General features: G+C 41.1%; 1 protein-coding gene across 1 annotated transcript in view; it reads right to left on the reverse strand.

Annotated features, from left to right (window-relative positions):
- The window catches only part of rgs7a (regulator of G protein signaling 7a), a gene marked incomplete at its 5' end in the record, with an annotated part of 45,497 nt that extends 29,810 nt beyond the window's left edge, over positions 1-15,687 (reverse strand). Inside the window, 4 exon segments of the mRNA XM_079279572.1 lie at positions 14,406-14,524; positions 15,444-15,501; positions 15,506-15,639; positions 15,642-15,687. Coding sequence (XP_079135698.1) covers positions 14,406-14,524; positions 15,444-15,501; positions 15,506-15,639; positions 15,642-15,687 — 357 coding nt within the window.
- Between the last annotated feature and the right edge of the window lie 230 nt (positions 15,688-15,917).

Here is a 15,917-nt window from a genome sequence, read left to right on the forward strand (position 1 = left end):
CTGGACATGGAAATAACGTAGTGTTAAATGAAATCACCCCTATAGTTAATCCTTTATCAAGGCTGCTAGCAGTTTCCAAACTGTCTGGCATTGCACTTCAGGAGTCTTATCATTGGAGAGCATGTTTACTTGGATCAAACAGAGAGACGAGGACGAGAGGAAAACAAAGGGAGATCCAGGGAGGGATGCTGGGTGTGGAAACGGATGAACTGGGAATAAAAAATAATGGGAGGATGCAGTCTATTTTTAGGTTCAGAAAACATGAGAGGGAGGGGTCCTCACTCCTCTCTCCATCCCCTCATTTCCCACATTCCTCCCTGGCACGTGCAACAGGACGGCTCCGTGTGCCCTGAATACCAATAAGAGAGAAACAGCTGGATACTGGCAGGCTGACATTCTTCTGCCTTCTGCTGTCTGCAGAACCGAGACAAGACGAGGACTGGGTATCTGACAGGACGTGCACACTTCAGAGGACACAGCAGTCGGGATAGACAATAAACCGATAAGGGAAGACTGTTTGACGCAAGTGGCACTTGAACTACGGAGCAATAAAGGTGATGGACGATAGGCGTTGTTGAACCTCTCAAAACATATGTCACTTGTGGAGTGATTCAGACAGTCATCAGGTAGAATAGCATGGTGATTTTTCTGATACATAGATGGACTCCAGGCTAAATCAAAACTTAATCACCGCTACGGCTAAAAAGTAAATTGCCTCAATCCATGCAGTCATTCAGGACAAGACAACTGTTTGCAAAACTTCATGTGCATCCATGCTCACCCTGACATATCCATTCCCACCTGCTCCAATACCAGCTCTTCCATTTACACACGGCTCTGCTGACAGGCAAGGGAAGCCAATATCAACGAATCAAATCAGTCCGTTGCAAAGAATAGAGACCCGTCCTACCATATCCGAATGCATTGTTAAACCTGACCGTGTCTTTTTTCATTCTGCTCAAGCTTAGATCACATGTCGTTTGTCAAGCAAAGGCAGCAAGAAAGAAGAGGCAATGTTGCCAATATACAAGTCCAGGAGATCGGTGTTGGGGCTTTATTGGCAGATGGGAAACACTGTTAACAATGCCCAGCCTCTAATTTACAGGCCGAGCAGAGATGAGATAGAGGGCCTGATACACAGTATGTTCTCATTACAATTGTAAGTGTAGTGTCAAAAAGAGGAAACATACTATTTGAGAAAAAGGTTACATTAGTATTAGCACCAAAATGTCCATGAAGCGCAACTTAAAATCCTATTTCTGTAGATCTTCTGTGTTTTTAATGAATGTAGTTACAAGTGAAAGGTGATGGTAAAATATGCATAAGTTCAGCCACTATACTACAGGCAATGGGAGGAGAAAGATTCAGATATTTTATTCAGTAAAAGTAGGAACACTACAATGTAAATATCCTCTGTTACAATTGAAAGTCCTGCATTCAAAATCATACTCAAAAGTACCCGCATTAGAATATACATCATTTATTCAGTATTCATGATGGAGAATGGCCCACTTAAAAATCATAGATATATCAAATCACTGAATTATGATGAGTGATGCATTCAAGTGTACATCACTTTAATGTTGCAGCTGGTAAATAAAATAGAATATATGTTGTTATTGTAAATCTGTCATCAGCTCACCTCGCACAAGAAACAACAACATAAAAAACAGACAAGCAGGAACTAAATCAAACACATAGACAGAGTCATATGTCACATTAAAACTGTTAATATCAGTGTATGTGTCTTAAATCCTCAGTCATTTTACTGAGTTGAGAATATTGGCGGTACAAAGGGACTCTAAAGCTCCTCCCGGAGCTCAAGAACTGGCTGAAGAGAGGACGGGAGCTATCTGCCAGTACACGCCTCGCTTTCTGCCTCGTCCTCTCTGTAAAATAAATAAGTCAAGGGCTTTTTGGGTTGCAAACCATTTTGTTTGCCATTGACACATTTCTCGGTTGGCACATCTTGGGTCGACAGTTAAGGTGGCTTTATTAGGCAGGAAACACTCCATAGCTTTGTTCACTATAGTTTTAAAATGGAGCTAATTGTATTTATGCACTGCTGGCGTTTTGAAGTGTATCTGTATGAGGTACATATATGTAGTCGGTATATAATTTACAATGGATGACGGTCGGCAGTTTGGAGAAACAGACTGGAGTACCAGCACGGGGGCAAAGCAATTTACTGCTGTGGACGTAGCAGCGGCAAAACATGTTTTCGCCACCTAAAATGAAGGCTAACCTAAAAAAATGTTTGAATATTTTCCAACAGGGAATTGAACTGAAAGTAAAACTTATCAAAGCTATCTTCAAAGCCACTCCTTTAGCAAAAAAAGTATGGATAAGGTTCACTTTCATTTCAGTAATCGGAAAATATTCTAAATATAGCGCACACAGAAATGGATATTGACTCTTTCAGGTGGGTCTCTGTTTAATGGAGTGAAAATACATTTTGCTGCTGCATCCATCCACAGCAATGCATTACTTTGCTCCCATGCTGGTACTCGCTCCTGTCTGTTTCTCCACACTTGGGTTTTTGCCAACCGTCATCTTCTGTCTGGAACACACTGACTATGCATGAAAGCCCACTTTAAAACACCTGAACTATCCCTTTAATCCATAATAGTTTATCATAATATCATAGTTGAGTTAAATTTTGTATCAATAATCAAAATCTACAAGTAATTAAATACATTCAGTGCATTCAAAAGTGTAATATTTCACTCCGAGATGTAATGGAGTAGAACAAAGAAATAGAAATACTCAAGTTAAAGAGTCTCAGAATTGAACTTAAGTACAGTACTTCCTAGTTACAACACACACACACACACTCATGTTCTGTCACTTTGCGAGCCGAGTGTGTGCTGGACACATTGTTGAAGTGTTTGAGATAATAGCATTTGACAGACTGCTGGTGTGGTTGTCATGGGGATTCCAACAGAGCAGCCATCACAGTAGAAACAAACCGGACGGCAGGAGAAAGCACAACCATTCCAGACAGGAATCTCTCAATTAGCTGATCTGTGACGAGACACTATAACTGGGAGCATTTGAGAACCAAGACGAATAGAATAACGGTTGCCAAGATAAGGAGTTCTGCTGAAAGTAGTGGCACAGTGGTTTTGTTATAGATATTGGCCATATTATGCCTATAACCGCTCAGCTATAATCAGCTTCAGTCACTGATGTTAAAACCCACAAACCAAGCCAGAAATCTAGGTGTAGTTATGGATTCAGACCTCAACCTGAACAGCCATATCAAGACAATTACAAAATCAGCCTACTATCACCTGAAGAATATATCAAGGATTAGAGGACTTATGTCTCAACAGGATTTGGAAAAACTTGTCCACGCATTTATCTTCAGCAGACTGGACTACTGTAACGGTGTGTTTACAGGTCTCTGTAAAAAGTCCGTCAGAAAGCTGCAGCTGATTCAGAACGCTGCAGCTCGAGTCCTCACTAAGACCAGGAGGGTGGACCACATCACTCCAGTTCTGAGGTCTTTGCACTGGCTTCCTGTCCAACAAAGAATTGACTTTAAAATCCTGCTGTTGGTTTACAAAGCACTGAATGGTTTAGGGCCAAAAAGAAAGAGAGTGAAAATGCACATGTGCGTCAGGGTGAGTGAGAGAGAGACAAAGAGACAAAAAGCGATAAAAATGAAAAGGGCAAAGTGTGAACACCAGCGCGAGAGACGGACAGTGAGGGAAACTGGGATGAAAAAGTCTGAAGTCTTGAGACAGAGACGGAATGAGAGCGGGAGAGAAAGACAGACTGACAGAGAGAGACACACAGAGTTGCCAAAATATACCACAGAGGAGGGAGGTAATGCATGAAATACTCTCCAGAGAAGATGACAATATTTCTTATTTCTATTTACTCTTGAAAGCTCTTGACGGGCAAATATGACTTTAGCTTTGGCACTGATTTGAGATTAAATACACAAGGGTTGCTTTGGAGAACGGCATTCCTCCAATATTTCATTTTTCTTTGGCAGAATGCTTCAGTGAATTAGTTATTATTAATTTGAGCAGCAAAAAGTAATTTTTTTCAATTAGGAGAAATTAGGTGGTAGTGTTTTAGTTCGTGCTCCACATAATGGGTCTGATGTCTATTCAACTATTATTCTTCACAACCAAAATTGTATCTACATTCTGAAATAATGCACCAACACATGTTAAGATGTGTAGCGTACTCACTTCTAAAGTACCTCACAGTGTTAATGGTCTGGGCAGCACTCTAAAGACTGAAGCCACAACAGGAAGAAAGTACTGTAGACCTGTCGTAAAATAGAAAGGAATCACTTTCTATCGGCTCAATGCAACTGGATGTGAACATATTGGGACGGGATGCAACTGAAAAATGAGAAGCCAATAGGATATCGAGTATATAATGAACAGAGACACAATGACTAACGCGTCAAGACATAGAGACGGGCAGGCGAGTGGGAATTTATACATCGTCGACTTTAGTGTGGGGAAGAAACGGACCGTCATCAGAAACAAGCGGGGAGTGCATTAGAAGTAGAGATCCTATAAACAAGGACACATAGATGTATCCACAGAAACAAACCCAGTGTGTGTTAAACACGGAGAAATGCAGCAAATAAAACGGCCTCTGTCTGTCTCCTCGACATGTTACCCCGCTCTGTTTCCCTTTCGTCCTAATGGAGCATCTCTGTCCTCATTAAGACCATCAAACTGGAGTCATTCACAACTCTGGCCTGGGCGCTCCTGTACTCTTTTGCTCGATGTTGAGCGGGAATTAAATGACCGGACGGAGGCGAGGCCTGAGTCAGCCTCTATCTTAATGCCCAGGCTTCCTTAGACCCTTATAGAACCCTAACAGACAGGACTAAAGACTCCAGCTGTGGCAGCCTACACAGTGGGGAGAGCTTAGAGCAAAACAGGCCTGGTATCTTTTCCCTGTCTTCACAGAGCAGCCCAAACCATCACCCAGTGAAGTCCGCTATTCTAGTCACCTCACTGAAGATGAACAATTGATGATTTGATGCACTTTGTCTGCTACGGCTTTGTTCATATGCAGCTATGATTTGTGCTCGCTGGCAGCATTTAGTGCCAACGCAGGAAGTACTGTGCCATTTTGAGTTCAATAGCCAAATAAAGTCTATTGCTTTGAGATTGGAGATCCGGGTTTGGGTCCTGTCTTATAGGTAAATATTGAATTTTGTCATGTTTAACCATGATCATTCAGTAACTTCGGCCTAAAACGAACCATACTTTAAAGGGATAAGACTTTTTTAGAAATATGCATCTTTCTTTCTGTGAGCTTGATGAGCAGATTGATACCACTCTCATATCTGTACCTTCACTATGAAGCTGGAGCCAGCAGCCAGTTGGCCTATAAAGACTGCAAACAAAATCTGCCGAGCAGCATTTCTGATGCTCACTAATTAACACATTATACCTAATTTATTCAATCCGTACAAACACGTACAACGTGTTAATTAGAGAGCTTTGACGGTAGCTGGGCAGAACAGACCGACTTTTATATCTTGAAAGTGAATAAACATATTTCTTATCGGCAAGGCAAGTTCCTTTTACAGCACAATGCATCCACATCAGCAATTCAAAGTGATTTCCAAGAGAGCAGATAACAGAATCACAGAAAAATAACAGTACAAATAAAACAATTAAGTAGAACATGAAATGAAAAGATTAAAAAGGAAGAGTGCATTACATTAGCTCACAAAACATAGAAGGTAGAGTGCATTCGATCAGTTGGGTTTTAAGTCTTGGAAGTGTGCTCCAGAGACAAGCAGCATATCAGCTAAGAGCTGCGTCACCGTGTTTAAGTTCTGACAGTTCAAAGAGCTCAAGCAGTTGCATTCTGTACAAGCTGAAGCTGTCTGATGGTCGTGTTGGGAAGGCCTGTCGTCAACCCTGCTGATAATAAAAGCCTGAATGAGTTTTTCTCAATCGTGTTTTGACATGAAGCCTCCGAGTTTGGCTTTGTTTTTGAGATAGCAGAAAGCTGATTTAGTTATGGCTTCCACATGGTTTTAGTTTACTCCTGAGAAAATACTCAAACACAAAAAACACAAACTTTGATTGTATCTGGGCCACTTTTCTTGATATCTAACCATCTTTAGACCCTGATGATTGATGTTTAGATTCTGAACTGTTTTTCCAGAGTTTGATTGTCGATCATACTCAATTCTTGAGTTCCCCTCGCTTTGCTGCCAGTAATTCCAAATGTTGAGTTGTTAGTATTTCCATCTGCCTAGGAAGTTATGTTTTCGGTTCAGTTTGTTTGTTTATTTGTCGGCAGGATTATGGAAAACCATGGGCCCAATTTTCATGACACGTGGTGCAATGGTGTAGCATGGGCCAAGGAACCAATTACATTTTGGAGCAGATCGGAAATACGGACAGGTAAACAAATTCTTTTTTCACTTTTGTTAACATTGCAAGATTAGGAATGGCCTTAGTTAAGACTATATATTCTGTCTGATTTCATCAATATTACCTTTGAAAAACACGCAAACTCATTGCCAACCGTGAAGGCGGCTAGTTCACTTCTCAACAGTTGCAATCTTTCAGTTTGATGTTGTTTCCATGGTACTTTCTGTTTGTTCGTGACTGTCTTAACTTGTACTGGAGCAAAGTCATCCATAATATTTACCGTTTTTTAAATTAAAATGAGTCAGCAAATCATCTCCAGAGCCAGTTGACTTGAGGTCCTTGAAGGTGCATGCTGAAAGGGAGCACTCGTGTGATCAGTTATGGCTCTCAGTGCTCTGAGTGTGTGGGAACATAGACACATCATAGAAACAAAATGACATGGTCCTTGACATGCTGTGTTAGGCTTTAAGGTATCGAGTCGTGCATTTTGCTCCTCAGTGTACCTGTTCTTCGGCTTGTCCACCTGCAAGTTGAAATCCCTTGATATGATAAGACGATCAAAGTCTGTGCCAAACACTAAGTGTTTGAGAGGCCTGTAAATAGTTACTATCAAAATACCAGGAGAACACTTCGTGAGGTATTGACCTGATGTAAAGTCACCAAATTGACCAAAAGGATTGAATTGAAAAGGATTGTTGCGATTCCCTCTCCGCCGCTGTCTGTTCTGGCAGCAGTCATAAAAGTGAATTCAGAGGAGCTGGGTAGTAGTTGCGTTTGCTGGATGCAACCATGTCAGTTTAGAGTAACGTTTTTGTTTAAAGATCATGAATTCAAAATGACTCTCATGTTCAGAAGGGATAGCGTAACAGTAACTGTAGAGGGTTCAGCAGATTCATGTTCATGTGAAATGTATTTCACATTAGAAAAGTTCACAACTGTTCCTCTAAAACATTCGTATTGGTTTGCTTATTGACTAGTTGAGTATGTGAGAGCTGTAATAGGAAAAAATGTTTTTATTCTGCTCTCTGCTTAGTTCTCCTTAGACTGTTTCATTTGACATTGATAAGAAACACTTTAGACTCTTCTCCCGACTATTCATAGAGATATTCCACAACAGAGCACAGTGCCCTGACTTGAACGGAGACGTTTTATAAATAGACGCGTCGGCGAGACTGAGCGTGTCTGTGTAGTAGCTCTCGGAGTTGTCTGTGAGCGTCTGCGGGGAGTTTCTTCGTCTCTGTGAGAGTTGGTGTTATAGTCTTTGATAGTTAACATCATTGTTGGAGTGGCTTGAGAAATGGTGATGATTAGGACCTGTGGTTTGTCATGAGGTGGGGGCCTTGCATGAGTGTAATACCAGTATGATGTTCATGGATAACGTGAACTAGCTGGAGAGGTGCCAGTTCTCCTCCTGGGTATATGAGGAATAGCTGCCCACTGCTCCTAATACTAGGACGGGTTAAATGCAAAGGTTTAATTTCACTGCGTATGCTACGCTGTGTACATGTGTGACAATAAAAGAGAAGCTCTTATTACAACACACGATTCTCTGCTCAGGACGCATTACCCCACTATATCTTTACATAGCACATAGATTAATGCTCTAAAATGAATGCTCTGAGTTTCAAATGTAGCACCTTTAAAGAGTTCATTACAGGAATACAAAAGAAAGCTACAGTTTGACAGTAAATCATGTATGTTTTACAGGATTTGAATGTTTTGTCTGCTGAGACATAATTAAAGTAGAATTACATTTCCCCAAAAAACTGTATGAGAACAATTGCCACTTTAATGGCTCTGGCTTCCAGCCCGAGATAGTATATAGATCCAAACAAAGCTTGCTAATTGACAATAGCCACTAATATTGACTGATTGCTAAGCTATCAAAGAAAGAGTACAAGAAAGAGTACAGAAAAAAAGGCAGACAGAGAAGGTGGCAGAGTTTCTCTATCACCTTCTCTGTCTGCCTTTTTTTCTGTTTATTTTGTCACTTCATATTATCTCTTTGAAGACTAAAAAGTAGGACAGAGGAGAATGAACCACTCACAGGAAATGGACTGTAAGCATTCACAAATTGTTTATCAAGAAGGCCTCCAGTCAATTATGCTGTTTGTGTACTGTACATAATGTTATAGATTACAATGTGACAAGACGCAGCAAAGGTGGATTATCACAGCCCCCGTAGTATGATGCCAGCCCCTCCAATTGGCATTTAGGTATTGACGTCAGCAAAAAACAGGCAAAATGGGTTCGCTTAAAACACACAAAGCCATAAATGCCAATTGTATATCTGACAGTGTCTGCCAAACCCCCACACTCAACTGTGTATGCAAAAACCAACATTGATGTTTTCACACACAGGAAGAGAAATCGCCTGGCTGGCAAGCTGACATACAAAGAGCCCTACTTCACACACAAAGATGTCTCTCTGATCTGGCAATTACAGATCATCCCACCTCACCCCCCCCCCCCCTCTCTCCCTCTTTCTCTCGGTCTTCCTGATTTTCTGATTGCAGATTGAGGGAGAGAGGCACTACAAGAACCCTTCAATCTGGCTCTCATCTGAGAAAGAAATGTATTCAGTTCTCTCCGCTTCATGACTCACAAACAATGTAGGATGGTTGGGAATTTGTATCGATAACAGTGCAGGCAGATATGATTCATGTTTAACAGATGCAGATTATGCTTGGGTTGAGAAATGCTTTGCAATGACGGGATCTCTGCTGAATTTGTAGTATCGTATTGTAATTTGTATTAATAATGGCTGCAGTTCTGCATCACCTGACACTCCTGTATTACCGCTGCGTTGCAGTGATGTAGAGGGAGAAGAGGGAAAGTCTTGTTCCTGCTCAATAATCTCTTGTACACAGCCACTTAATCAATTGATGAAATCAATATTATGCACTAATACTGTTTGTTATTTGTTCGTGCATTACTTCATTCCTGAGTCACGCTGAGAGGATATGGTTCAAATCTCACGGTGCGGCATCAACACGCTTTTCACTGTCCTGTAGCTGAAAACGCAAAGAGAATGCTAATGTTGATCATCTTTGTGACTTGACCATTGACCACAATTATTCTCTCTGGCCTAATTATTCTGGTTGCACTATAGTTGCATGCAAAAGCTATTTCTGGCTGACAGCAGTTTAGAAGACGAAGAAGAAGACTTGTTTTGGTAGTTGCTACACAAACTGATGTTATAATCATGAAATCATGACGATGTTGAATGATGATGATTTGAAGCATATATTCATCAGTGACTCGCAAATTTTTTCTAATGCATGTAAAGAAACTACCGGTAAAAACATGTCTATAGCTTTACGTCTCAGGTCAAACAGCTACTAGAACGGTTGAACGTGACATAAATGTCCCAATAAATATACTTTATTTTGGATTGTTCTGTTATCTGACATTTGTTTGGGCGTATCACCTACAGTTAGCTTGTTAACATACTGTAAAGTGGTGCGAGAACAATAACAACCGCAGACTCATACACTTTACGCATCATCGTTATCTGCAGAAAAGACCAGCGACCAATTACTTCCAAGATGCGGCGTATTGACATTTATGTGAACAGAAATGAAAACAGTACTCTCCCATAGGAACTGAAGACAACAATAACAGTGTGACATATATTGCATGCGCTCATTGTGAAGAAACAGAACAGAAAAAAAGAAATATATATAGAATGAATGTCTCTACAAAGAGACAGAAGCCCAACTGGCTGCTCGAAGAACAAATACTGGGTAAGAAATGCCCGTCAGCAGCTCAGATGTAATTAAGAGTGGGCTGTCAGATACTACACCACAGAGGAAGAACAGTAGTTACGTTATGCTGCAAAAAAATTTATTTGTTTATTTTATCTTATGTAAAGTCCTAAAAATCTAATTTTTCTAGAAACATTAGGAATATTGTAGCATTTGGATCGATAACTTAACACATTTCAAGCCAAATAACTGGAGAAGAAAGGTTTTTGTTGCACTGAAAAGCTCTGCTAATTCGTCTGGGGTGGGAGAAGCAAGAGAATCATTTTCAATCAGGAAATAGCTCACATTTTCACTTTCGGAGGATGAAGTGAATGTAGAGAAAACGATACATACTATATCTATCTATAATTTAACTCTAATCATTCAAATATTACTGTGTTCCTTTTCCTCTTTCTTACCACTCACTAAATTACAATCAGCGCACACTGTCACAGACAACTTCTTGATAAAACAGGAGGAGTTCAGACATATCACTTGTAGTTAGGGTCACCAGCGACAAAGCCAGCTGTGTGTGTGTGTGTACATCTGTTTCGCAAAATGCGTCGGTTTAAATGCTGCGTGTGTACTTTTGCATTTGCATATTTGATAAATCTCGGGTATGTGCGTTAAAGCAAGGTGCCTGTGTGAATGCATCCTTGAGGAAAACAGACATATCTGCACAAATCTCCACAGCAAGCAGGTCAACACCTCAGCTCACGTATCTATTTTCACTAAGGCGTTAATGACAGGAGTGGAGGGGTGGACGAGAGAACGACAGAGTACAAGGATGGAGTCATGCTCCCAGTGGAAAGCCTATCAAACCAGAATCTGCGGTCCTTAACCATAAAGCTCCCTCTGCTCACATTGCGTAATCCTTCCACTACTATCGAGGTCGACAGGGATGATGTATGTTTGTAGGCCAACACCGGAAGTTGGCGTTGCACTGATTCCCTCGACCAAAAGACAATGGGATTTTTCAATTGGATTTTAGATTATTGCAAAAAAAAATAAGCTCGGTGGCAAACAAATGTTTTTGATGCTGACACGTTTTGTTCAGCAACATCTTCACAAATGAACCCCACTCATGATTTTTGAAGCGTGGATCCAATCGGCAGAAGTAAAAAGCTAACGTTAGGCTGTAAACAAACTACTCCACGGTTGCATGAGCGGGAGTATGAACACAACGAGGCTGTATAGTCGGCGTGATGACGTTTTGTCGTCTCATTTAGTCACTTGTAAGCAACCGGCTTTTTTGAGACTCATAAAAGCTTCAAGATTCACGTGAGGGGTATTTACTGATGTATTTTATATCGTAGAACAAAACATTAAAATATCTTAAACTTGTCTTAACCACAGACCTTATTTTAGTCAGCTAAACAAAAACAGATTTAAAGAAAAACACTGATTCGAGATGAGGGAAGCAGCAGTGCACAAATGCAAACTCATTTACTGGTTTTAGGACTCATTCCTACAGGACTCGATGCACTAGTAGCACGTTTTCAACTATCGAGTAGATGTGCTTAATATCACCATTTTATAAACGCATTTACTCTGTGTATTCATGATATTCTTGAAGATGTCTGAACAGCAAAACAGAACATAAAAGCATGTTTTCCACTTGAGATTTTAGGTTGTTTAGCGAGGCCGTGAGTGTGAGTTGCAACACCTCTGCCAAGTCATCTCCATCTGAAAAGCATTTGGGGCACCTGTTCATCCTGCTCTTCCAATTGCAGTTTTGAATTAAAGTCACTCCAGAAACACAATTTCATCCTCACTGCCTTCACCATGTTCTTTCATTCTGCAGTGTATCTAGGTCAGTCAGTGTACAGAGCCAAGCTGCGGCCATGTGTGGTCAAGTGTTGAGAAGTGAAGAACTGGATGATGTCGGAGTGCTTCATGACTAAGATAATAATCGGATCAAACATTTGAGAATAAACTGACCCTGAAGTCTGAAATGCTGCCTCCTAATTTTGAGGAAATAAAACAACTCTTAAATGTGGTATACCTGAAGTATAACGCTGCTAAGTCAACACACAAGCTATTGATATTTTTCTCATTTGCATGCTTGGTTCTTCAGATCGTTCATGGCCTGATCGAAAAAGCCGGACTTTCAGATCAATAGCAGAAAACAGGAAGAGACATCACATGTAAATGAATAGGTGGGAAAGACCTCAAGTTAATATGTAATATACAGGATGCAACTAGCTTTCATGCCTTAGCATATTTTGATCCTGTTTCATATTAAAGGGGAGAAGCCCCGTGCAAAAACAGTGTTTTTCATTCACTGGTCAAGTTCCTATTTCGGGCTATTTTGCTGTAACATTGCTGTCGGGCTATAACATGTCTTCTTTGAGACTTGGAAAGAAGACATCCACAATCATCATTTTTCATATATCATATTATATTTAATATTTCTCAAAAGTAATGCAAAAAAAAATGGCTTACAGTCTTATTCACCTGTAGATTGTTGCAAAATCGATGGAATTCACAGTACATATCGTTAAGGTTGTTTTCTCAAAATGAATGTTTTTGTCACGCTACACACACTAAAGTTTCCAGGTGCATTCATAACTATATACTGAAGGTTTATAGAGGGGTTTTGTTCATACATCATTCAAAGTCTGATTTGTATGACATTTGTTTTCCTAAAAACACTCATTTGCATATTTAAACATACATTTTCTCAAAACTTGTAACTCATAAAATGTGTAATTGTCCCAATGTAAGAAATCAACTGGAGAAGTGTCTTGGTATCATTTATTGATGTTCCTTTTCTTTTTAAATTATTCCCCTGGGCTGTCTCCCCTAAAATGATATTTAATAAGAGGTATGGCTTCCTCCAACATTACAAGGGACGAGAAAACCAGTCACATTAATCAATCGCCATTGTCCTCACTGTTTGGCTTACTTATGAACAGGCTAGTTTATGGGCCAGTCGTCCTGCATTGGGGAAAATGAAAATTGTGACTTAGAAAATAAAAAGAATAACCTTTTCTGAAACATTTCTGCTTAGCAGCACTTCCAGCAAATCTTGTCCCACGCTGGCAGTAACATTGCCTAACACGCTGCGAGTGCTATAAAAGGCCGCCAAGCTATGATATCATGCTAAGCGAATCCCCTTCCTGGTGTGCAGATGCTGTCACAGATGGAATGGGAGCATTCGCTGAAGGGTGAAGAGGATGAAATGAAGAAATTCACTCAACGCTCGAGTCATCCACAAGTAAGATGAGAAAATTATCACTTCATTGGTGCATCTGAGAGTGAAGTAAAGCATTACATTGCCCATCAGGCAACGTCCATGCACGCACATACAGCTGTTGTTGCTCTGGTGTGACACTGTAGATATTTAATACATTTGCAGAACACCATAAGCTAGAATCCAGCCTCATTTGATTATAGAATAACGACACCTCGGAGGAGTGAATTAGGTATTTGATTTTATGTGCAAGACATGTAACACATACCGCGTGGTTCAAAAGGATGTCAGAAAATAAAACGCAAACTATAAGACAATAATTACACCACCAGGGAACAGAAGGCTCTCCTGATGGTAGCAAAAGCAATTTTCAGAACGGTTTATCTGCAGGTTAATCTTAAATGTAGCTATTTTTGTCAAGGGAGACCAAATGAGTGTTCGAGGAGCAGTGCACACACCCTCATATACATATATACTGTATATATATATACGTATATGGAACTACAATTGGGCCTCAAAGTAAACAACTGTTATCTTCGCAGCAAATTATTATTTTATTAACCCGTTTGATGTTTGGAGCAGTGCTGCATTAAGGTGTCTCAGCAGTGGGCCAGTTCACTCCCCTCCCTTTCTCTAATTCTCTAATGTAGTAATGGATTTAACAGGGAAATGATACACCACTAGCAGTGTAATGTGCAATAGTTAAAAAGCCTGTGGCTTCCTTTTGGTTCTGTTAATGGCAGTCAGTTAAAAATCCATCCGCCAACATGTTCGCAGTAAAAGCTGATGGTTTAACTGGAAAGTGTGTGTGTGTGTGTGTGTGAGACAGAGAGCATGATCTGAATCTACTTGCATGGTATACATGTTATGAGAAAAGAATTGCATGTTCTCTTCATGCGCTCATCAAGCACGGCGTAGCAATACAACCCTAAATCAACCGTGTCACAAGAACACTGTCTTGCCATTAGTAATAGCAATTTCCATTGCACAGCTCATCGTTAAGTAAATTGATGAAAGCGAGACACGCTCACACGCTCACACTCTCAGACACACACAAACACACGTGCAGGCTAAAAATAGCAGCGGCCTTACCTTTCTGTACACTATCATGTTGGGGGACTCATCCGCTACCCCGTTGGTCCCCTGCCCACCGCTGTTGGTCTGTGCCATGATCCAGTGAGTAAATCTGCCACAGGAAATGTCAGGTGCTCCTGTTGTGAACAGAATGGATATTTTGGTCCATCAGAAGAACAATGGGGCTTGAACGTGACTTGCCTTAACGTTGCCAAGAAGAGAGCAATTTACATAACTTGTGGCCTGGACTCGCATTTCAACATATTTTACATTTACACATGGAACAGATGTGCAGAGCTACATGTGTTCACAAGGTCTTGACAAGGACGTTTTTTTAAGCAAGGTATGGTTCCTAGTTCAATTTGAATTCGAAATGAATGGGGTAAAAGTTCAACTTAAACAGCCGTTGTTGGTACCATGTAGGACTATTATTATTTTCTCTATTACATTCATTGTGCACAAAAAAAAGATCATCTTTTACTGTTTGTTGATATCAGAGGATTCAGCTGCAATCCTCGAGTCCTACATGGCACCGTGCATCCTACGATTGCAGTGGCAAGATAAGGTGAGGTGATGACCCTGACACAGATAAATACAGTAAAAAAAAATAACAACAAAACACCGTCCCTGGAGGAGGTACAATGCAGCTTAGACACATCCATTCGGGTCGAGCAGCCCTAGTGAAAACGTGCAAGACTGCGCGAATGTAACAGATATGGTATGCACGTTACAGCTTCAGCATTCTTTCTTCCCCATACGACACCCACACGGCATCCTTGGGAGGTATAGTCTGCAACACTAAATAGCCCATAGCACGCAAACAGCGAAGTCATGAAACCTGCTCTTAACATGAGGCCGTCATCGCTACTATGCTGTGTTTTTCTCACCGCAAGCCGCTGCCCGTTCCAGCACATTGGACAGCTACCGCAAACCGCCCTCGCCTGGTATCGTCCCTCTTCTCAATCACGAACAGCGCGTAAATACACTGGCAACACGGCGACATCGGTCACCGGAGGAGAAAGAGGAGGAGGGGGGGGGGGGGGGGGGGGGGCTTACCTGAAAAAAAGACGTGCAGTCCTGAATCCTTGCAGAGGTGGAAACCGGGTCCTTCGCGTTCAGTATGTCAACTGGCAGACATAGGAATGCGAGGATTGTTCATTGGCAGCGTGAAGAGGCAGAAGGCACCGAGGCATTCGGTGGATACTTGGTGTGGCACAGCTCTCCGTCTCTATCTCTCCTCTCTCTCCTGCAAACGATGCTCAGAAGCACGGGCGCGCCACCTCGGAGCGCGAACGCGCATCGATGCATGACCAATCGCGTGTGAGGAATAAATTACATTTGGAGACATGCAGCTGTAGTTTTCCAAGTCAAAGTGTACCGCTATGCACTGCGGTCATATGCCGGTCCCAAAAGTTAGCTCATTGTGGAATGTGTTCGTACTTGCACTCTTTATCAAAGGTAAAGAGGGGACAACATTTAAGCACTGATTTTATTTTCCATTCTTTTCTGAACCAAGGGATATATGTAGAT

This window comes from Melanostigma gelatinosum (assembly GCF_949748355.1).
Source record: "Melanostigma gelatinosum genome assembly, chromosome: 12".
Classification (NCBI taxonomy): Eukaryota; Metazoa; Chordata; class Actinopteri; order Perciformes; family Zoarcidae; genus Melanostigma; species Melanostigma gelatinosum.